General features: G+C 37.4%; 1 protein-coding gene across 1 annotated transcript; it reads right to left on the minus strand.

Annotated features, from left to right (window-relative positions):
- Positions 1–485: 485 nt before the first annotated feature.
- On the minus strand, positions 486–2119 carry LOC145487592 (tumor necrosis factor-like). Its single transcript, XM_081466412.1, has 2 exons — positions 1825–2119; positions 486–1112 (listed from the first exon to the last, which is right to left on the minus strand). The coding sequence occupies exons 1-2, from the start codon at positions 1961–1963 to the stop codon at positions 763–765; spliced, it is 489 nt and encodes a 162-aa protein (XP_081322538.1). The 5' UTR covers positions 1964–2119; the 3' UTR covers positions 486–762.
- Positions 2120–24284: the final 22165 nt, after the last annotated feature.

A 24284-nucleotide genomic window follows, 5' to 3' on the forward strand; every position in this document is an offset into this window, starting at 1 on the left:
CAAAACCAACATCTCCAAATTCCAATTCGACCAGGATAAAAAGATCCGCATGAAAACCAGCTAAGGCTGATATGGCTTCCTCTCTAAATGTTGTAATTTATTTATTGATTTTACTTTACTGGATTGCAATGTGCCGGTTGAATGGCGAACTCAAATTGGTTGTTGTACATAAAAAATGGCTAGGAACTAAATCGGCTATCGCCTCGTGTGCCACTTTTTTGTTCTTACGAGATTTTGGATGACGTCTTCTGTGATCGATTTCTGAGAAGCTGTGGAACATTGTTAACGACGTCATATATGCGTCCATTTTTCAATTGATCATAAGTTAGAACCAATCAAAATGAGCGAAAAATTCAATATATTATAAAACATAAGCTATAACAGTTCTCAGCGCAACGCAATCAAATTCACCACATGTAAACGTGTACCATATTTGAATAAAGCACGCTGATAGCGCATACAAATCGCTTCGCCGGAAATTTATTTCTCGCATGAGAGGGTTGGAGTAGAGCGCCAATCTTAGAATACATTGGTTCATGCTTTTAGCTTTATATTATCGAGTTATGATGCACTTGGGAGAGGTGCTCTTGAAAGCTTTTAAACCTGTCTTTAGAATTGCATGCGAGCAAACTGAAGGCCATTTCAAAAAAGAAAGAAAACAAGTCCATCACCGGTGTCTAGTCTGTTTCTTTTATTTAATGACCTTTTCACTAATTTGGACAGGAGACGTGGCAACACGCTAAACTGTTAGCCGTGATAGGCTCAAATCAAGAATGCACCGAAGTAATCGTGGTAGCCATTGAACCAAAATTCGACGCCATTCTGCGGCGCTCCCCACAAATTGATCTTCAGCGAGATGGTGTCACCAGCTTTAAGGTCAAATACACCGAAAGCGTTCCTTGGGCCTTCCGCTCGCCCAGTTTCCGATCGCTGAAGCAAGGTAACGGCGTTATCGTCATTGACAACAAAAAACACTCTCCCGAGGCTCCTGAAGTAGAGCTGTGCATAGATGTAGTACTTTCCAGCCCTGGGCACTGTCAACTTTCCGTCACGATACGTCATGCCACCTGCAAGATGACTACGACAGTCGCTGGTTGACCAGTCGGTGATCACTGAAAGGTAAATTAAATTTGTGTGGAACAATGTTATGTTGCTCTTTTTTTGTTGTTGTTTTTGCCCCTTACCCTCCCTCCCCCCCCCCCCCCCCACCACTTAGTTTTGGCATTTGCCAGGTGTCTGTATTGATGTCCACGGAACTGTCCACACTACGCCGGGGGAATTTGAAGACAAAGGTATCATTTTTCCTATATCATTGTAAGCCATCTTACGTTAAGTTGTTTTTCTGTAAATAGTGTGCAATAATAAAAACTGAAAACTGAAACATTCTGAAAACGCATCAGATGTTTTCCGTCCACGCTACCCTCGAAGAATTTGAAAAAGCAACAATCACCGGTCATTTTGGATTTGTGTTAGAAGAAACTCGGGGAGGGAAATCACATCATTATCGTGACTACATTGTTTTCAAAAGGCCCCGTTTTCAAAATGTTTTGTTTTCCCTCGAGTTTGAAGAGCGTTTTCGTGACGGATTAGTGTTGACGGTTGGCCTTTTCAAATTCCTCCGGACTCAGTGGACGGGCCTAAGCCAGTTACAGGTATAAAGGATGATATTTTGATGGGAACTCTGCAATGTTCAACAGCTGCTGAACACAATGTACAATACTCGCTTGAGCATAACGGGTTCCGATTTTCCTTTTCTCGTACGTATTAAGTGAAACCACACTAACTATATGTTTCAAAGAAGGAGAAGCAAAACTCAAAGCATACCTGTGTTAACTGGATAGTGGACTACTTCTAAATGAGCTCCCACAATGTGAGCGGACGGTTTGGGGGCCTGCAGTGAATTATACAGAACGAAGAATACGGTTATCTCATTGATTTTACCTTTCAAGCTTCTCAAACTCATTACTGACTATTTATCAACTTTAAACAAAGGAAATCATGACCGTGACAGTGTTTGGATGACTGATCGTAATTAGTACAGATTTTCTTCGTTTTCTCGTTAGTTTTAGTTTCGATTGAGAAGATCTATCAAATATTGAAGTCAGTGTTTGACCACATTTCCAAACAATTCGGAGTTCGCAAAAATACCCCGCTTCGCGTTGTATTTTCCACTCTCTTCTCGGTGTTTGGGAACGTGGTCAAACACATTCTATAGAGTTTGATATATTACATAACCAAATGTAATCGTAAAGTTAAGTTAATTTGGGAATAACAGTTGTAACAACATCTTGGCTATTTTTACGAACATTTTTTGCAATAAATTTTCTCCAATACTTAACGTTTCCTTTCGGTAGTTTCGCTTCGACGTTGTTTCGGGCTTAGTGCATGTCTTCGGGGAATCATATTAAATCCATGAAACAAAACAGAAAAAAGGGGGCCAATAATCTGACTTTAAATTCCCAGGATCGACCCTCTCGTTTTGTAACGACTATTGTTTGCCATCTTTCAAAGAACAGCTGAAGGAACAACGTTTGATTTGCTATAGCAAAACACTCCAAAAAAAAAATTGTTTGACTGTATAATTCTGAAAGACGTAGTAAGTGTGTTTTGTGTTTTACCTTAGAAATCACCTTTAATATACAAAAGTCATTTTCAAAATTACTTACATCCCGAGTCCTTTCCATGAAAGCAGTGAAGCCAATCAGGGTACGTTTCAGTGAGCTGAATTGTAATATAGTGCTGGCCTAAATAATAAACAATTCAGTTCTCGGCAGATTGTGAGATTGAAAGATGAGTGTACCTTTGGTCCATTTCATTTTCACGAAAAGCAAAAATCAAAGAATCGAAAACAGAAAGCATAATTTTCAGTTATTGCTGGTTTTCACTATCATGACATCGATAGAAACTAAAAATCGTAACCATTCAGCAAATAAGTCAAAGCCAAAAAGTCAAAAATCTGGGATATGATAAATTATGGCTATACAAACGACCTCGCCTAAACTGAACTGGTGTTCAACCACTCAGCCACTTTGTTGTTGTTGCTTTGTTTGTTTTGATTTGCTTTTTACTTTGTTTTGTTTTGTTTTGTTTTACTTGTTTTTCTTTGATTGTCATGTTTCCCGAGTGACTAATTCATTGCCCGATATAGATACCTGATCTCCAAAACCGACCACTCGATCGTGAAGGAGTCATTTGCCGCATGATAAATTTGTAGCTCTCAAATTTGGCGCACGAGCGAACCGTAACATATTCGAGACAAATCGATCTCGAGAACGAAAGGTAGTAAAACAGAGGCTAAAGCTGACGAAACCAAGCCAAAAGAATTAAGAAGCCAAAAGTTAAAAAGGTGTGTAGCGTAAATGTCCAAGAAACAACTTCAAGAGCTAGATGTACTTAAATACCTCCTAAATCACGCGAGAAAATGAAGAGTTTAATAAGGGAGACCTCTCGAGTCCACCGCCACTTCAACAGCACATGGTTTAAATGCATCTGAACAAAGTACGCGCGTGAAATCTTTCTAAACGAAACAGCACCTTCGTAGTTATATCTCCTCAGAGGTTTTAGTGACAATCATGCTTGAAATAACTTCCAATTGTTGCGTTCTAATTAAGACGGATTCCGCTCAAAGTTCGAGCAATAAGTGCAAAAATTATTTACTAAAAATCTACCGATAGCACGGTAACTTTTTGAATACTATTTACAACATCTCACTGTAATTTATTTCTCTAGGTGACCCCGCGATTAAATCCCCAAGCATTCTCGAGAAATTTAATATCAAACCTCGTAAGAATGCTTAAAGCGTGCGTTATTGTGTTTTCAACTAACGCGAAACGTCCGTTTTAATAGAAATATTGATAACTTCAAGTTCAATTATCTCTCGCGGGGTCAGCTTGAGAGCTAAGGTCTCGATAAGATCTTCCTACCTTTATTCAAAATATTATCATGCCATGAGGTTTTTTTGGTAACTTAATTTTTGCCATTATTGTTCGAATGTTCTGCGGAAATCGTCTGAATAATTCTTTTGATGACGTCAAACAATCAGAACTTCAAGTTGCACAAGTGATTATTCGTTGCCAGAAGTTAAATGGCCCAGTGAAAATAGCTTTTTCATCAATCTCTGGTCGCAATACTCACTTTTATACACCTGTTATTTCAAGAGAACAGAAAACAATCACAAAACGGCAGGTATTAGTCACGTCATGCTAGAACTAATGGAACATCTTTTATCAAGTCCTAAGGAATCTCGCTTGCGTGAAGACGTGGAAAGAATTCTTGCCTTCTTCAGAACCAGAACTACTCTGTTTCACGCCCTCAGTAAAGGTGAGCGTTTAGAATTGTAACTTTATTTAGTATTACTCGATCTAGAAATACAATACGTTTCTCAGCTGATAGGCTAGCAAGGGTTTCATCAGATACACAGTGTATCTGGTTAGAAAAGAGCCCGAAGAAAATCCACTCGCCGATTGGTTTAAAATTGTGTTTCTATTTAACAAATAGATTATGAGCTCGAGATTTCTGTCACGAGTAGAAATCCAGAGCGAATTAATAATCTAATTGTTTTAGTGCAAATCTGCGTCTCGACTAGTAAATTATCTATATCCTCTTCACAGATGCTTCGAAAACCTAAAGAAATGACCGCCATTTTGTTAACAACCGCACACTGCTAGACTACTCACTATCTGCAACATAATAGATAGTGAGTAACGTAGCCAATCAGAGGACGACATTTGTGATAGAACGCTAGTAGATTTTTACTTATGAGTTTTAGTATAAATCTACTAGCGTTCTATCGCGGATACCGTTCACTGATTGGCTACACTACTCACTATCTATTCTGCTGTAGATAGTGAGTGGCCTAGCAGTGTGCGCTTGTTAACGAACTGGCGGCCGCTTATTTGTGTTTCTGAACTTCGAATCGTGCTTCTATATCTCGAGGGAAACACGCTATGTATTTTGCATGTACAATTAAAAGTTTGAAAAAGGATAATAGGAAATTATATCGTGGCATAACTTCACTGTTCCTATCTTTATATGCAAAGAACTGGCGCGCGTTAAACTAAATAGAGGAAGCACGACTTATTTGAATTCTCTGACGTATGGGTTTTACTTTAGTTCTAATCCGCCGTAGGAAAAAAGATGGCGGCTGGTACAGTTACACATAATTCTTAGCGCACGGAAACTTAAACAACGCTCATAAAAAATGCACCCAACGTTCTAAAACCTTCAAACCTAGAATACACAGTGTCGTTAGCAACTCTACAACGAACAGGCCTTGATGCTGCAGTTGTTGATGAATCGAATTCAAGAATTGGAGAAGCGGCAGCCTAAGCGTGGACCATCTGCTTCTGGGAATGGATGGGCCCGTCAACCCCGTTCAAATAATGGTTTCTACTGCTACACCAGCAACTACGTCGTTGAGAAGGCGACCCAGACGCCGATTCACTGCATAAAATCGTCTGTATAAGGAGCCTTCCTCAGCTCGTACACAGTCAGTATATCTATTGGTATAAGACAAATATAAGGATGCGGCAGGATGTATAAGGTCCGTATAATGATCAGTATATTTCAGGGTTGGCCAAGAAAAATACCAGGATCTTATACACTTGTGGCAGGATTCCTTATATGTCATTATATATGTCAGTATACATCATGTATACTGTGTGAAATAGGAGGTATACTGGCAGGTCTGTGGAAGGTGTGTATACGGAATTTTACAGTTACGGCAGGATTCCTTCTATGTCAGTATACAGTATATATACTGGGAGAATCAACGGGTATACTGAACGTGGCGTGGACGGGACGTGTACTGATTTCGTATATCTTATGGAAAATGACCTCTTGTTTTTAGCTACAATGAAATTTGTTTTCGGGATTTCTAGTGGCAGGTTTTATGGGTATTCATTTTCAAATCTTCGTAAACAAACACCATTTACTTGTGTTCCTCTCTGCTGTTTATTTAACATTTGCAAATAAAAATCTACTTGATTACTATCTTCATGATCTCCTGTATGTGGTCGAAGCTTTTTCATGCTTCTTTAAGTCTTAGTCTACATGGAGTTAGAACTGTAATTGTGATAAGCAACAAAACAACTATTTTACACATAAAGTAAAATGTCTTCCAATGACGTTTCGGATACACGTCGAAATAAGTTAAAGCAAAATAATTTAGCAAACTTCATCAAAATTTAAATCTGCATCATCTACACTCTGATCACTTCGTCATCACAGGCTTCGTTGTCATTTCTGTCAAAGGAAAAAAAACAAGTCAGCTTTAGTTCTATGACGTAGAGAATAAGGTTTAAGTAAATGACAAACAAAAACGAGGAGTGGAATTTCTTAAATACCCGATAAAAATTGCTTCCCAGACTTGTACAGACAGTATTATTCTGTATATATAAACACCTTACCTTCTACTCGAACCATTTCCTCTTCTCGTCTGTGTAACTCCTCCTTCCACTCATCTGACAGGGCCCATTTCGGAGTGTTCACTGGGGGCTCCTTTTCAACTGGATAGCCCGTTCTGGTCGTCGTCCTTTTCCATCTTTTATTCGTTGCCTGCTCGGCTCTTTCGCTGCGTTTGTCAAGTCTAAGAACAAAATAAACTTCATTAGTATATGCAGATCATTGTAACTTCGTGCGATAACGATCTTGCGGCCACGTTTTACTAAAAGCTACAAAAGATTTCCATTTTTTTGGCCTGTCGTGAGAAAATACACAAAATGGCAAAGCCTCTGGACGGCGTAACATCATACGCAAGGTTGTATTCGAGGGAAAAAACTGCTGCCTCAAAATATAGTTAAGAAAAAAATGCACGTTTTAATGAGTTCCTATTGTAACTCTAATTCTGAGGTTTTTACCGATGATTTTGGAGAGATACATGTATTTTAGTATTCTGATAAGAAAACACTTAGAAATACAATTAACTGCAAAGAGAAGCGAAAGTAAACTACGTATACGCGACGTTTCGAAATCATATTGACGCCATTATCAAGTAAAGACAAGAAAATAACAGTCGAGATGTTAATTTCTATCAATTACACCTGTCACACTATAAATTAACATCTCGAGTCAAAATAACTTCGAAACGTCGTAGTTTACTGTTGTTTCTTTTTTTTAATCACTGATATTTTAGTAAAATCGATTATCAGTGTATCATAGAAGTAAGCTGACACTTTAGAATGTAGGCTAATGCAAAGGTGTTTATTGCATGAAAATACTGATTAAAAAGATGTGTACACATACAGGGTGAATTCGAGACTGACAATCTATTTTTCAAGCTTACTTGCTTAGGAACGCTATGATTGTTTCACTGCGGTATTTGGGGGGTCTAGAAACCCATCCTCCTCCAGATTCGCTGGCAGAGTCATCATCGTCTGTTGACATGTGATGTTTACTCAAGCTTGGGAAAGCCCGGGACTCTTTCTCGTCCTTTACGAAGTTTCTTCTTCTTTCATATTTCTAAACAAAAACAGATATCCATACCCTATTAAAATTCACTGACAATGTAACAGATTTTGCTAAACATTAAGTCACGCATAGCTGCCATTTGCCGAGAACAACAAGCTGTGAAGAAAATTATGATACATGGGTCTTTATATTTTCTTAGTAATTTTTCTACATGCAATGTTAAGAGTTTCAATCAGTTCCAGTTTCAGTGACCTTTTGTACAAGGCACGCAATGCAACAGGTTTTTGGCTCAATAAGGGAATAACTGTGAGTCCGCTGTGATGCCAAAAATGTCAGAACAAACGATACGTGATTGGTAAAAAATACCTATCTACTGGTCAAAAAACGGTGAATGTCAGTAAACTCGTGAACTCTGGCTAATACCATGTAGCCCGTACACTAGTAATTTCTCTCAGAATCACATACCTGTTCTTTTCGAAGGTTTTCTCTCTTCTCTTTCTTTGTGTCATCGGTTATCTTACCCAGAGCAGTTCTGCGAATATGTTCATGATACTTTTTGGAAGTTCCTAAGCATACAAAGAAGAAAGAAGAGAGCATTTCAGGTCACAAATAAGTTCAGTCGTGCGGTACTGACTTAGTTACGGTCTTCTTCAAAAATAGATATTCCCACTACCATTTGCTTTAAATGGTATTATTTTAAGTACACTTTTTTAACTTGTGCTTACTTTCGACAGCTGCTTGGCTAAAGCCACTCCTTCGACCAAGTTCACTGACAATAAATTGTGTTACTCTCTGATTATGAACACTGCTGACTCTGCAAGCGCAAAAAAAATATTGACTTCTTTTAAGTCCATTTTATTTCTTGGTCTACATAGAATGAAGGCAACGTTAAGCATAGTTATGACAATAGGCCATCGGCAAGAGTTAAACTCCCCCAAAAAAGAAGAAAACAACAAATGCTTTGCTAAACGATCTCTTCATGAGTAGGTGCTTTCATACGCCGGGTCCACTAAAGCATGCTTTAACAGTTGTCACTAGCACACTTTGGTTACTGAGCGATTAGCAACGAGCTCGAGGCGTAGTGAAGTTGACTATTGTTTATAAAAAAAACAAGGACAAGTTGTCAGAAGCTTTGGCTGAAACATGTACAGGGTACAAATGTAGTGGTAGAACACAAACTTTGATAAAGAACCTCAAACTTGTGGTTTTTTCAAACCAACACATGTAGTAACATTTGAATCGTAAGTTAAAGAGAATAATAATTTTACAGTGCAAGAACTTCAACCAGGGCTGCTGTTTAACTCATTATAATAACTGATCGATCAATCGATCGATTGATTGATTGATTACTTTGGTCAAACTAAACTAGCTACTGTCTAAAATTTGAGGCAAACTCACTTTGACTTAGCTTTCAAAAAGTGATTTGGATGCTCGCATAGGGAAACCCTGAAAAACTGGACAACTCATTTTATTTCAAAATTCTTGGTATACATGTACGTGTAGATTGATAGCCAGCTTTATTGGCTTTAATTGGACATGTTAAATGGCGTGGGTGCAAGACACTGTGAAAGATATAGGGTAACCTCAAGACAAAGAGCTGAAAATTCAAACCAAGACCTGAGATCAACACTAAGGGCTCGTTCGCACTTTGACATAAGCATAAGCATAAGCATAAACATAAGAAAAATATGTGTGAACCGGGGTTACATAAGCATAAGGATGGCTATTGCGCAGGCGCAGTTCACCTCTCAGGAATCAAAGATGGCGGATAACGAAGTCAAAATTGGATTGTTGCTACTGTTAAGCCATAGAAATCGAAGAAGAAGATTGCTTATGCAAAAACAAACACAAAGAAAACCGAGAAAGGTCTTGATAAGAGATATTTTTACGAGAAGAAAGGCACAAGGCGATTATTATAACCTTGTACAAGAATTAAAACTGAGAGACATAGAATTTTATTTTGCCGTACAAACAAGGATAATTGTGGACAGATTCCGCCAACTTTTCGTTCACCTGCGTCGCCATGTTTTCAGCTGACAGATTCTGACAGAGCAAGCTGGATTTTATTTTTGTGTATTCCGCTGACAAGAAAACTCTTTATGCTTACACTTATGCTTATGTATGCCCGGTTCAACCTCAAGTATTCACAACATAAGCATAAACATAAGCATAAGAAAATGGAAAAAGTTCCATTCCTTGTGCTTATGCTTATGCTCATGCTTATGTAACTCTGGTTCACACATATTTTTCTTATGCTTATGTTTATGCTTATGCTTATGCTTATGTCAAAGTGTGAACCAGCCCTAAGTGTTGACAGGATTGATGACCAAAAGGTTTTATCACATTTGGAAAGCTACACTGTAAGCACCTGGGTTTCTACTACATGCAAAAACATACTTAAGATGCCTTTGAGAGAGGAGAGAGTTGTGTTGCACATTAATCAAGTTTACAGTGTAAACAAAGTATGAAAGGCTGCGAGGGCCAGACCTTGTGGGCTTAAAAACATCAAACCGATTCAAGCAACAATGTTCAAGGTTACAGATTATGTTTCATTTTGCACTGACAAAGGTAGGCAAGTTCTAGAAGCCTTTCATTTTTTTGCTAGATGTGGTGTAAACTTTTTATGCATTAATTAATCCAATCAAAATTTGAGTATCAAATTCAATATTGTTCTGAATTTTCAGCTCTTAACCTGAAATGAGTGGCTAATAGCCACTCTGAACAAACAGAATGAACTGATTCGATAACTTCATGTAGACATGCAAACAAATTCCTCCTTAGGCTAATAACCTAAATGAGTAATAAAACTCAATTTTCAATATTTACAATAAGGAATATGGTTAGTACAGTGGAACCTCGATTTAACGAACCTCTTTATAACGAGGTCCTCAGTATAACGAACGATTTTCATGGCCCTAGTAATAGCAGACTATACGGAAAAGAACCTTGAAACAACGAAACCCTGTTATAGTAAACATACTAAAAATGCCAATTCCTTGGCACTTCACTACATCAAAGTTCCACTGTAGTTTGACATTACTATAGCAAATTGTCTTGAAATTTGTAGTGGTCATCAGTGGAACAGGGTTTACATGTACCTTAATATAATGTATATATAAAATAACAGATGACGAACTGATCAAATGTAGATTTGACTTAACATTTTATTACTATTTAGTTTCGTACTACACAACTTGTGTGCAGTACTCATCGGATAAAATTTGCCAAATGGGAATTTACATCATTACACTGATTTGAAATGCACGAGTGACCATTGGAAATGTGATAGCTACAATAAGCGAATGCTTTTACAAAACAAAGGAAAGTTGGAAATTACGAATAAACTCTGTTATTATTGAAATACAAGAGAAGATTTAAAATTTAAAATTTAACATTTTTCAGGAGGAATTTGTTTGCATGTCTACATGAAGTTATGTAATCAGTTCATTCTGTTTGTTCAGAGAGGCTAACTCAGGTTTACAAATAATAAAGTACTTCTCCCAGAGGCGTAGGTTACATCGATTTGAAGCAGGCTTATATGGGGCAGCCTCCAAGTGACTTTGACAATAAATCAAAGTTCAAAGTCACTTGAAAGATTTTAAAGCAAGCTGCCCCATATAACCCCACTTCAAATCGATTTAACCTATGTCTCTGGGTGAAGTACCTTGTGAACCTGAGTTAACCTCTCTGAATAAATGGAATGAACTGATAACTTCATGTAGACATGCAAACAAATTCTTCCTGAAAAATGCTAAATTTTAACTTTTAAAGCTTCTGTTGTTACACAATAGTAACAGCATTTTTCTATAATTTCCAACTTTTCTTTTCTTTTCTGTAAAAGCATTCAGTTATTGTAGCTATCATATTTCCAGCGGTTGCATGTGTATTTCAAATCAGTGTAATGATGTAAATTCGCATTTGACAATTTTATCTGATGAGTGCTGCACACAAGTTGTGTACTACAAAACTAAATAGTAATAAAATGTCAAGTCAGATTTACAGTTGCTCAGTTCGTCATCTGTTATAATCATGCTCTAGTTTACTACTGAGCACTCTGAAAACAGATCTGCAAATCACCTTGTTTCTATATAAAATATATAGAGACTGACTAGTGAAATGCCAAAATTTGCTTGCCAATATAATTTTTCAAAAGCTCTTACAAAAATAAATCTTAAAAAGTCTCCATGTTCCCCTAAATAGTCATAAATACATACATGTATCTTGTAAGCCAGGGTTCTTCCTCACAGGTTTTCCTTTTTTTCTTCAAGTAAGGAGGCCAGGGATTATACTGTACATAGATGTAAGGCATTACCAATTTTACTTCATCCTATGATTAAAATACAATACGCATAAAAGGTTAGTTAGTTTATGTGTAAATCCACACTGGAAAACCTCAAATCAAGCTTGCAGCGCTAAGGAAAATATTATAATAAATCAATCAGTAAATTTTACACAGTAGTTTGATTTAATGGTTTAATTCACCATCATTCCCATTGCTGTCCCTTTTGAAATCAAGGTTACATTAACTTCCAGTGAATAGCTTCTGCTTGATAAAGAAACATTTACATTGAGAGGCAATTCCATACATCTTAAGCAAACTTGACAACTGAACTTTACCCTGGAAACTTAAGCTTAACTTACTCGTACGTACAAAACAACCCGGGAAGACAACAATGACTAACGTTTTACCTGTTGTTGTTGTTGACTCGTACCTCCGTGTGTATCGATGTTTTTACCAGCTGTATGGCACCAAAAACTGCTTGAAATCGTGCACAGAGAAGAAGTGAAGGTAAACTGAATTTTGTCCGCCAAAGTAGAGTTTTTAAACAGTGAAAAAGGACCCAGAGATCGATGCAAGCTTCAACATTTCACATCTTTCAAAAAGGACGCCAAAAAATGGCGCGAGAACCGAGAGAACCTGGTGTCTAATGTGGAAAACCGCTGATCGGTGCTTTTTGAAGGTCAGACACTCAGAATGATGTCACCCACGATGTAGGTCGTTTCTCCCATTTCGTTACAAGTCGTTTCGAAACACATTTAAAGTCATTTTCGTTTCAAAAGTAACCTCAAGGAAAAAATCTGATTAAAGTGCTGTCGTCGTCATAATACGTTTTGTGATTTGTTGTTCAAACGTAATGCAATGTTCATATGATGGCAGGAAGTCGACTGAGGAAGCTATTGGGCCGTTATTTAGGATTTTCTTTGCCCTGCGGGCTCTGGAGTTAAACTCATCCCACAGAGAAAAGATATTCGTCAGAAGGTCTCAGGACTTTCTCCGCTGAATACACCAAAACTTCTCCGAAACGAGCTTGATTCTTCTTACTAACCAAACTTTGCGCAGCTTTACGTGTCTCTAGTCAGTTTAACTTTGAGGAACTTTACGTATCCCGTAGTGTCCAATTTGTGGTTTCGTGCTGTGCAGTACTTAACCACTTCAGACGAGACGGGTCATACAAAGATAAATCGCTTTTTAGTGATTATCCCGAAAACGTCGGTCAAAACCGAATGAGGGGAATTCGAAGTTACAACAAAGTGTGTAAATTTCTTGACTCAAGCAAAACACATGCGCTGCGCCGACAACATGAACCAAAAAAGTACAATTGTTCTGGTCAACGAACGAATACACGGTCGTGCTCCTGCCATATACCCATATTCGATAAGAATTTTCCAGGTCCACGTCACGGTTGTACACGCCATGAATACTCTAGAATTCTATAGCTTTGGCGTCAAGATCACGTATTCGAGGATAAACGTATACACGCACAGATCGCACATACTTTGAATTCATAGTCCAAATTTTGCTTCCAGGAAAATGCTATGCACCCGAACTGTTACCTTCTTTTATAAATTTTTTTTTACAAAGGGTTCGCCATCATACTCTAGGAGTACGACAGATGTGTGGTATACTATAACGAAAATCCACGAACGATTATGAACGAAGCGTATTCCACCATATTCGACACGAATACTCCAGCTGTACGTCACGTTTTGTGTGCGGCTTGAATACCCAAGGATTCTATTGCGTCACAATCACATATTCGAGTCTAGAATACTCTAGAATATTTTGGCTTTCACGCAGTGGTGACGTGTTGTGTGCGTCGTGAATACTCCAGGATTCTATGGCGCCACAATAACGTATTTAAGACTCGAATACGCTTATTATCGTCAAAGCGGAGGGAGAGAATTTTATTTTTCTGCCGCTTGCGATGAACGCTTGAAGAAACAACAGCCGAGAAAAGCAAATGGTCTTGCAATTTTCTGAGAGCGAGCTTAGCGCCTCTGAGCAAGGTCTTCATCACGGATCGTGACAAAACTAAGTGAGACGAATTCTCTTGTACGTATACGAAATTTTCCATAAAACGAATTTATATGATTCGTGTTTAGAAATTTTACTAACAACCCGACTGGAAGAAATATTGGTGGGCAAATTTCGTTGAAGGCACTCTTCATGATTACGCATGCGTTGATGCTTTCGGACTTACAGCGGTAACCACAATGATGGAATACCACTAGTCGGTCTAAATAAATAGATTTTGCGACATTCAACCTTCACAAGCATAAGATCGGCCAGAGGCCTCCTAGGAGGGTTCCATGGTTTGCATCAAATACGCGGCAGCGTTAAATGGGTTTGGCGTCCCGGTGCAAGTCCTCCCATGCAACTGATCTTAGGGTATTCGCTCTCAAGCTTTGCGAAATTGGTGAGTTGCGCCACCACGTAGGTCGGTGAGATGTAAGGTATGTTCCGTTGCTGCTGTTTTTTTTTAGCACTTCAGTTAAACAAGGGTTTCACATTCAGTGGCCGGGCTGGTGTTCGAAAAGAGCCCTGCTATAGGTAGACTGTAAATACTAGAATATAAAATAGTAGTCGGAAGTGTAAACACCTGTAGGAAATAGAACTATGCATAACGTGAGTCAAAAGAGCTATACTGAAGATTGGTATGAATTTTAAGTCTTATGCCTCCACGCAAGATTCTGAACAGAATACACTCGATGGCATTAACAGAATGATGTAAGTTAACTATAGATCTTTGCGCTTTGTTGACTTGAACATCTTGAAACGAACGACGAAACGCGCGTCCGAAAATTTTAGTTTTCGCGTAAAGAGAAATAAGCTCCGTGAATTAATTTGGCCGATTAAACTAAAATCGCGTGCCGTTAAGTATCAGAGTCCTGGCTTCCCTTGATACGCCGCACATGACGTACCCAGGCCATGATTTTTCCTGACACGCCGCAACGGACATATCAGGATCGGAACATGGCACTCTCCGACACGTCACGTTTCTTGACACGTCACGTTCTGATCTCGGACACGCGAAGTGTCGAAGAATTTCACGGCCACGTAAATTCCACGTAATCACTCATTTCACGCAGCTTATTGATATCTTTGCGCAATGCGTAAAGGAGCGCACAGATACGTTATGGATATCTTTACGCAATGCATAAAGAAGCGTTAAGCTGCGTTGTTGATATATTCACAGAATGCTTAAGATGCGTTAATGACACCTGTACGAAATCCGCAAAGTAGCGAAAAGACGCGCTAATAATACCTGCTTTTATAGCTGTTTTTCTGACTTGAGGCTTCCTTTACAAGTAAGTTCTTCCGTAAGAAGCACTCATTACCACAGGGTATATTTTTCAAGTCAGCTCTGTTTTCAGCAACCGGAGCCTTCATTTCCTTCATTTATGATGCAAAAGAACAATCAAGTTGAATTTACTTTGCCAACTCGTATAATGTTTCCTTACACTAGGTATAAGGAAATCTCCACAAGACAGTATACATTCGTATAAGGATACAGACGTATACTGATCATTATACAGACCTTATACATATGCTTCAGTATACATCATTATACCTCTCCGTACACATTATGTATACGGGTTCATTATACCTCCTTATACATGCAATTTCATGCAGTGATTGACCTTCATGATGCAGAAGGAGTGTATGTTATGGTAGCCAGGAATTCAGGGGCAAAGGCCAAGAAGGTGCAGAAGAGGTTTGCGTACGGCTATCCTGAGCGAGTCACTGAAGAAAAAGAAGTGTCGTCGATTTTAAACAGAAAAGTTGTCACGCAGAATATAGAGTTCCTGCCTCTCATTCCTGATCCGTATGCCAAGAAAAGACCTCGAGATGCCAAGAAACCTGGATGGCACACCATGTGAGAGTGAATCTTGAAAAGGAAAAAAAAAATTGCCACCCATGGTTTCTTTTCATTTTCCCAAAGATCCAGAGTAAAGTACAAAAACCGTCGCTTAAAAGACTTGATACAATTCCGTCCAAGCTATAGATGTTACACCGTAAATAGGCTTCAGTTAAATGCCAGTTTAGACAACCGCACATGATTATGTACACGAGAGTCTTGTCAAAATTAATATCAGTCAAACACCAAAGAATGAGAAGACGGAAAAAAATGAGTTGTTCGAAGGACGTGATCCAGGGTTATTTTCCATCATTGACGGCTACTTCGAACAAGAATTAACACCGATTACGATCAAAGTTAAACGTATGCAAAAGCTATGTGCAACCATTTTAAATGGACGCTTTCACCAGAAGAGACTTAACAAACACAGTTTACGGGTCTAAATAACGTTAAAAAATCCCCAAACATCAATAACATATTTTGCTTTTTAAAAAATTTAACTTCACGTAGAAAAACTGTTTCCAGACTGACTAAAAATGTTCACAATTTTTTTTATCCGCGTTGAGGGCAAATTCTGGGATTTTTATTATTAATAATAAAAATCCTCCAGATGGGTTATTTGTTGTCTATTTGGGAAGACATAGTTGGTAGTAAGACACTCTCTGATCCAATTCAGAGTTAATACAAACTCAGTCGCGCTCAGACGGAAATTTCAACACAATTAAAAATATATTTGTCAAACTGTGTAGGGTCAAAATAACATAGATAATGATAGGTCAGCCAGACCATTTCACACGGACAGAATGACAAGTTTTTATTATTAAAATGTAAAAGAAGAGAAAAAAAATAAATAAACAGTAGGCACCGTATGTGAACTCGTTAAGTCTTGTAAACTCATTCCAAAGTGGAAAAAGTTCGTTTGCCAAAATAATGACAAAAAAATGCAAAAATATATATTTGTTACCAATAGCTGACATTTTCAATCGAAAAGATAACAGGAAGTGCTTTTAAAAGGTGTAATTGAGACTTGCCTGTCTTTATATAAACGTCAAACTCAGTGGTGTGCATGTGGTGATTGTTAAGTACATGTAGTTAACAATCTACAGCTGTTAATTTTGTGTCCATCGTGCTTGATGAGTTTTCTTTATTTTTTAAAATTTTTTTTCCGTTTTTAGTCGTGGATACGCGAAGCGTAGAAACAACTATTGTTATGGGGCAAAATATGCGAATGGTCACTCACTCAGATGTAAATTTTTGTCCGATAACATGGAAAGCCTGGGTACCAGTTTCTCGAAGACTTACAAAGTTGAGAGCGACCATTTTGGTTCATGTGTTTCGCGTTTGTAAATATGTAGTATTTTGCCTAGGGCTTTTGCTCACACGTAGATGAAAGCTGAGAGAAGTATTTATGACTGTGATCATGTATAGGTCACAACAGCGTGGCCGGCGAGGTCAAAGAATTGTTACAAGTCAAAGTCAGGAAGTGAGATCGTGTTTACCAGACGTGGCTCATAGCTTTTTTCTTAGCTACAGAATTTGTTGGTTTTCTACTCGCTTTCTCTAGGTCTACAGTCCAAGGTAAGCCTAAAGTAGCCAATTTCTGTATTGTATTTTTTTTATGTACACATTGAAATTCTGGCGGTGCTCGTACCTTAAATTCGAAACCCGTGATTTAATTATTTTGTATTTTAAAATAGGCTTACTTCAAGCAAAAAATTAAAATTGCTTAATCTTTTAATTTCGTTGTTCTTCACATCAGATTTCTTCTGTGTTCTATGCAGTTCGACCAGAGTGAGCATTTCTTCATGAATGGTATACAAGTCAGCATCCGTGATCGAGTAGATTTGTTCCTGTCTGTTTGCTCTAAATTTGTACCTGTCAACAATCGTTTTGAACATTTATGCATTGCTAGTGAAATGAACACAAACAATTGCCAAAATAGGAATGAAATAATGTGATTTCCGTTTCCAAGAAAGAAAACTATTGTTATTTTTGTTGTGTACATTACAATCTGCAATACCCTTCTTATTTTGTATTGCATCAAGTTGAGGGGACTCCCTATAGTTGACTCAAGGTGCACTTTTTATGAGGCGGGAGGTATGACAAAAGGTCAGGGATTTTAAACATGCATTGCTAATTTATCCACGAAATGAGAAGTAATGGGTCTACTATAGATATGTGAAAGAGGTTTCAAGCTTGAAGCTACATGTATATGAAAGGGTAACCTTTTCTGGAAAAAAAATAATATACAAGAGGGAAAGTATATTGACCTCGTGGCAGAGCCTTCTTGTGTAAAACTTGGTTAGGTCCCTTCTCCCTCCCCCTGGGCATAGTTAAATGGAGAAAACTTATAGAGTTGTGAATAAAAACATCCCCTTCACTTTGGGTTCAAATTCCAAAACAAAATTGAACTTTTTGGTATAACATGTAGCAGTGGGTTTTATGGCAGAGTATCATTTTCAGCCAAACTTTTTCAAGTAGCCCTTTCTGGGAGGGATGCTGAAAACTGTTTGAAATGATTCTTGTAATATTTGCAGAAATACTTGCCTAACTAATTTGAATACTTATATTCATTAAATTTTTATTATTAGGCAGGTAGACCACTGCAGCCTAGCCAATTACAGTGGATCCCTCGCACTATCCGTGTCCCAATAAAGTTTCATTTTGCAAGTTGAGTGGTTCATAGCCACTTTGATTATAAAGACAAACTGACTTTCAGCACGAATAACCGTGAAAAATCGGAAAATGACGTCATCAATGTTGTTTCCAGTGAGGATATGGAAAATAAACCAATCGGGTCCCAGACGTAATTTCGTATGAATTTTAAGAATGGTGTATTTTTCCAGTAAAATACTCTTGCCTATAGAATGTGTGTTATCACCTCCCAGCTCCCGTTAGTTGTAAGGTCTGTAAGCAAATGGCTTCCCTATTTGCTAACTCTTAAGAAGAAAACAACATTTAACTGTCAGTGAAGCAGATATAAAACTAGGACAAAGAAAGCTACAGAGTTCTGCTTAGCAGTATTTTTAATTGCTGTTTTATTTATTTATTTTTTTTTTTGCCGTTAAGTTAGCTGCGAAACCAACACAAGACGTTGTCTTTACAACTGTCAACTACGTTACAAACTTACATGGTGCTTTTGTTTTGACATTCGCGAAATCAAAACTATGAGAGATAGATAGATAGCTGTGTTAAGTAAAATCGTTGCAGACCCCGAAGCGGCTGATTGTGACATGCTTTAAAACTCGTTAAAATTACAAACATATAAGATAAAACCTAAAAATATAATACAATATTATAACTCAAAGATATCGAAACTATTTATACTGAATTAAAACCAGGCTTCATGATAAAAGTGTGAAGTTGAAATTTAAAATTATCTTATATAACTTTTCAAAAGGAAACATTTTTCATTTTACAAAACATGTTTCGACATTCCTTTGTCATGTTCGACGGTTGTATATTTGAATTTTCACTGTTTTCACAATTTTCATTTGAATTTTCTTACAGAATGGTTTTGAATTCAAGACAAGTTCTTCTTTGTCTTCTTTTAGTGGACATGTCGCCGAAGCAACTAACAACTACTGAATTAAAACGTTTTAACTCCTTCAATTTCTTACGATATGATTATAATATGGCCCAGGAAGGTACTATATAGCAACAACAGAAACTCATTCTAGTCACTACTAAACTGGCCTATACTTATTTTGACATGAATCGACTTGAAGTGAAATTTCACTCCCTGTAATATCATAAATCGCTGCGGTAATTCGGGCCTCGCTACCTTGCTAATAGCTAGATAAGAAAACACTCAAGCTAAAAATGTTATTGTATTATTTAGGGAAAGTGATCTTTTAGTTATGTCCATCTCTTTCCTTTGTTTGTGGCGCAATCTTTCTCATCCACATGAACAAACTAATATTGATACTACTTTGAAGCAGATAGTAATAACCGAAGTAATAAAATAGATATCTTCGGGTTTAATTTAACAATTCATCTAAAAGCAATTAACTGTTGGCTTAAAAGCTCAAAATAACGTAACTGAACGATAATAATTTGTGTCGTTTTCTATTTAGCATAAGCTAAGTGAACATTTTTACTAATTTTGTACGGCTTTTTTTTACCCATTTTCACCTTTTTTACCTTATTTTCACTATAGTTGCTTTTACAGGACCCTTCTGATAACAATTTTGAATACACTGACGGGTCATCCCGTTGAAATATTCGTTATTATTGTTGTTATTAGATAAACAGCGCTCGTACAATTTATTCCTTCTCGAAACGAAATTTAAGTCGACCGCTTTTTGGTTTTTAAGCTGAGAGACCATAATACGTTCCAAATTCCACGTTTTCTACAATTTTTCTTTCAATATAACAAGGCCCAAGGAAGCCCTCTACCAACAAGGGATACTTAGACTAGTCTTAATCTACTCTATACTAATTATAACTTGACCTGTTTCTTTTTGAAGTGGAACCATACTACCAGTTATACTATAAATCGCTAAGTTGACTATTGCTATGACGTTGCTAATGTGCTAGATACAAAAACTTAATAGGCCATAACAAGCTGTAACAATCTGTTACGTGTATCTAATTATTTTGTGACACTGATCTTTTAGTTATCTCTGACACTAGTCCTTTGCTTCTAATTACATCGTTCCGCTTCATATGAACTAATTTATACTGATTCTACTGTTACGTGTATCTAATTATTTTGTGACACTGATCTTTTAGTTATCTCTGACACTAGTCCTTTGCTTCTAATTACATCGTTCCGCTTCATATGAACTAATTTATACTGATTCTACTTTGAAGCAGACACACCGAAGCAATAAAATGGATATCTTCGGCTTTAAGCTAGTCATTTAAAAGTAACTGTTGGCTTAAAAGCTCAAAATAACATCGTTAACAATTTGTATCACATAAACAGCGCTCGTACAATTTGTTCCTTCTTGAAACGAAATTTGAATGGACCGCGTTTCGTTTTGAAGTTGTTAGTCGATAGTATGATACAAAGTCTTCAATTTCTACAATTTATTGTCAATATAACAAGGCCCAGGGAAAGCCCTCAACCAACAGGGGATACCTAGACTAGTCTACTACTCTAGTCTGTACCAATTACGACTTGTGTCTTCTTGAAGTGAGACCGCACTCGCTTAGTTAACTATTGCTATGACATAACTAATTTGTAGGATACAAAACTTAATAGCCTAAGCTAACAACCTGTTATTTAATTATTTTGTGACAGTAATCTTTTAGTTATCTCGATCACGTTTGCTTTGCTTCTAATTACATCTTTCTGCTCCATATAGACTTACTAACACTGATTTTACTTTGAAGCAGATACACCGAAGTAATAAAATGGATATCTTCGGCTTTGAGCTAGTCATCTCAAAGCAACTGTTGGCTTAAAAGCTCACTGAAATAACATCGATAACAATTTGTGTCATATGAACAGCGCTCGTACAATTTGTTCCTTCTTGAAACGAAATTTGAATGGATCGCGTTTTGTTAGTTGATAATACGATACAAAGTGTTCAATTTCTACAATTTCTTGTCAATATAACAAGGCCTAATGAAAGCCCACTACCAACAGGGAATACCTAGACTAGTCTACTAATCTAGTCTATACTAATTACGACTTGTGTCTTCTTGTAGTGAAATCGCACTCGCTCAGTTAACTATTGGTAAGACGCTACTAATTTGTAGGATACAAAACTTAATAGCCTAGGCTAGCAACCTGTTATCCAATTATTTTGTGACACTGAACTTTCAGTTATCTCGATCACGTTTGCTTTGCTTCTAATTACATCTTTCTACTCCATATGGACTAACTAACACTTCTTCTACTTTGAAACGCTAGCAGATACACCGAAGTAATGAAATGGATATCTTCGGCCACAAGCGAATCATCTAAAAGCAACTGTTGGCTTAAAAGTTCAAAATAACATAACTCAGTGATAACAACTTGAGATTTGAATCAGATAATCAGCGCTGGTATAATTTGTTTCTTCTTGAAACGAAATTTGAATCGACCGCTTTATTACTTCTAGTTGTTGAAGTTGTTAAGCTTAAGTCGTAAAATACGATAGTCTGATATCAACGACTTATTCTGCGTCATCAGCTCGTGCTGCCTATATCAAGTATTTATAAGATTCATTACATAATTACCGTCTCATTAGTCATCCCTATAACTCTTTCATCTTAATTTGTTTTTCTTTTCCTCTCAAACGAGATAAAGACCATAGTACTGGGATATATACGTTCTCAATGCATAGCTTATTAAACGGCAAAAGAATTTGTGTGGCTGCATGTTGGCTGATTCATTAACATTGTTGTCCATAATAAATGAAAGAATCCATCTCGCCCTGTAAAAAGAAATAAAACAAAGCAATACGTAAGCATAAATAAGAGCATGCTATTGCAAATAATAATGATAATGATAATAGTAATAATAATAATAATAATAATAATAATAATAATAACAATATTGTATTGATGTTGCTGTTGTTGCTGTTGTTTTTGTGTGTGTTCCCTTTCCTATATCACTGAACTAAATGAATGATACGTAAGGAAATTTTCAATATTAGCTGTACTTATGAGAACAAATTTCAACTTATTTGCACTCTACGTACTTAAGGTTACCGTGTACCTTTAGAGTTGCCTCGCGTCTAAGCGATGCAGGCGTCAGGTTTTAACTGTAGGCGTAAATAAAGCTTCTAGAGCTGGCTATCAAACTATACCAAGAATATGGTCCGAATGTGAGCGTCCGAATCACCCTTGCACCTATCAGCACTAATTTGAAATACGGAGTTAGGTATCTGCGGTTTAAACTGGACGCGCTACATCCTCGGATACAAGACACCTCTAAATATATAAATATATAAATAAATATATAAATATATATATATATATATATATATATATATATATATAAATAAATATAACCATATGAGGAAGTAGCAGATCCCATTAAAATAGTGCTCAATACACATATAGTGTAGAGCTGAGTGTATGAGTAATAACGAAGAGGCAAGATTTGCTGTTACTCCGAGTTTCGTGCTTACGCACTCATCAGACAGTATTTAATGATAAGCATTCCTATCAACTAGATATATATACACGGTATTAAACAATAGGCTAATTGCTGGACTAGTTGCATTACAATAAGTGATAGTTATACTGGAAAACAATAGGTGTGAAGACAGAAATTACGGGGACGAGTATAAACTGCGTGGGTGCAGTACAATATAAAGAAAGTGTCAAGCGTTCTTCAAGTAGAATTTGTTCTCGTGCCGGCATTTAGAAATAAGTTCTGATCTTTTGTTTAGTAGATTGTCGTTGCTATGTTTGATAATCATTAGTTTTTCTGTGAGGCAGAGGTCGCATCGTTTGGAAATGTTGTTGTAGGGTCTTGCACGGCTAATAATTGACCATTTGATGTTGAAGTCTTGTTTTTTGTCGTGTAGTTGCCAGATGTATTTAGAAAGCTCGGTGCTGTTGATGTGTTTTCTGTGCTTAAATGTGGATTTGTGCTGCGAGAATCTCTGTTTGAGTGTTCCTTCTGTCAGTCCAATGTAGTTCTTGGTTGTGTTGTTAGTTGTAACTTGTGCGTTGTAGATTACACTGGAAGTCAGGCATTTGTTGTCTAGCGGGCATTGGTCTTTTTTGCGGCAGTTGCATTGCTCTCCGGTGATTGCGTTGGCGTTGTTGTCGGCGTTTGTTATTTTCATGTTGTGTTTGTTGATTACTGTTTTCATGTTGTCCATGCAACTGTAGCTGACTTTGACGTTGTTTTTGTTGAAGAGGCTGTGGTATTTATGTTGGTTCGGAAAGTGCTTAGATATGAGCTTCAGGAATGTTCTACCGATGTTTGTCTTTACGTTTTTACTAAATGGAGGGTTGTACCATATAATGTTTCTTTGTCTGTTGCGTCGGGGGCGTGTTGGTTGATTGTCTTCGTTGTAAATTAGTGTTTCAGAGTATCCGCTGGCTTTCAAAGCAGTTTCGTAGATTGGTTTGGCCTTGTTGAATTCGTGTTCGTTGCATGAGTTGGCGGAAATACGGCGATTGATGGATGCTGGAAGTTGCTTTATTATGTTAGGTGGGTGGTTAGACTTTGTGTTGATGTACTGCGGCTCGTCGTTAGGCTTTCTGTAGGGGCAGTAGGTACCTTTTGTAAGATCGAAGGTGACGTCCAGGTAGTTAACAATTTTCATGTTAGTCTGTATGGTAATGTTAAGTCCATATGTCTTGAAGCGTCTTGTTATGTCCTTCCTTGTACGGTCTGCTTGAGGTCCGGAGATGTTTTTGAAGATGGCAAGTCCGTCGTCTCTGTAAAGCCCGATGTTGTCTATCCCGTATATGTTACACAGGTCGTCGAGAATGAATAAGCCTACGAGCTCGCATACTTCGGCTCCGTCGAAGCTGCCCATAGTAACGTCAAAAGAACTGTTGTTTTTCTTGATCCAGGCGGTGTTACTGTCAAAGAGAAGGGATTTTCTTGAATGCATAATAATATCGATGTCGCGGTCCGTAATGGAAGTGAATTGTTTGGCGAAGTTGATTGCGTCTGTAAGAAGTTTCTCAGTAATGGAAGGGTAGAAGTTCTCAATGTCAAATACGGCGAAGGTATGTTGATCTTTGTGTTGTATAGAGGAGAACCAGTTGATGACGGATGATGAGTTTTTCCATTGGTTAAGGCCAGTCTTCTGTCTCACAGTCGTGTTAATGTTC

This window comes from Orbicella franksi, chromosome 5 (genome assembly GCF_964199315.1).
Source record: "Orbicella franksi chromosome 5, jaOrbFran1.1, whole genome shotgun sequence".
NCBI classification, from domain to species: Eukaryota; Metazoa; Cnidaria; class Anthozoa; order Scleractinia; family Merulinidae; genus Orbicella; species Orbicella franksi.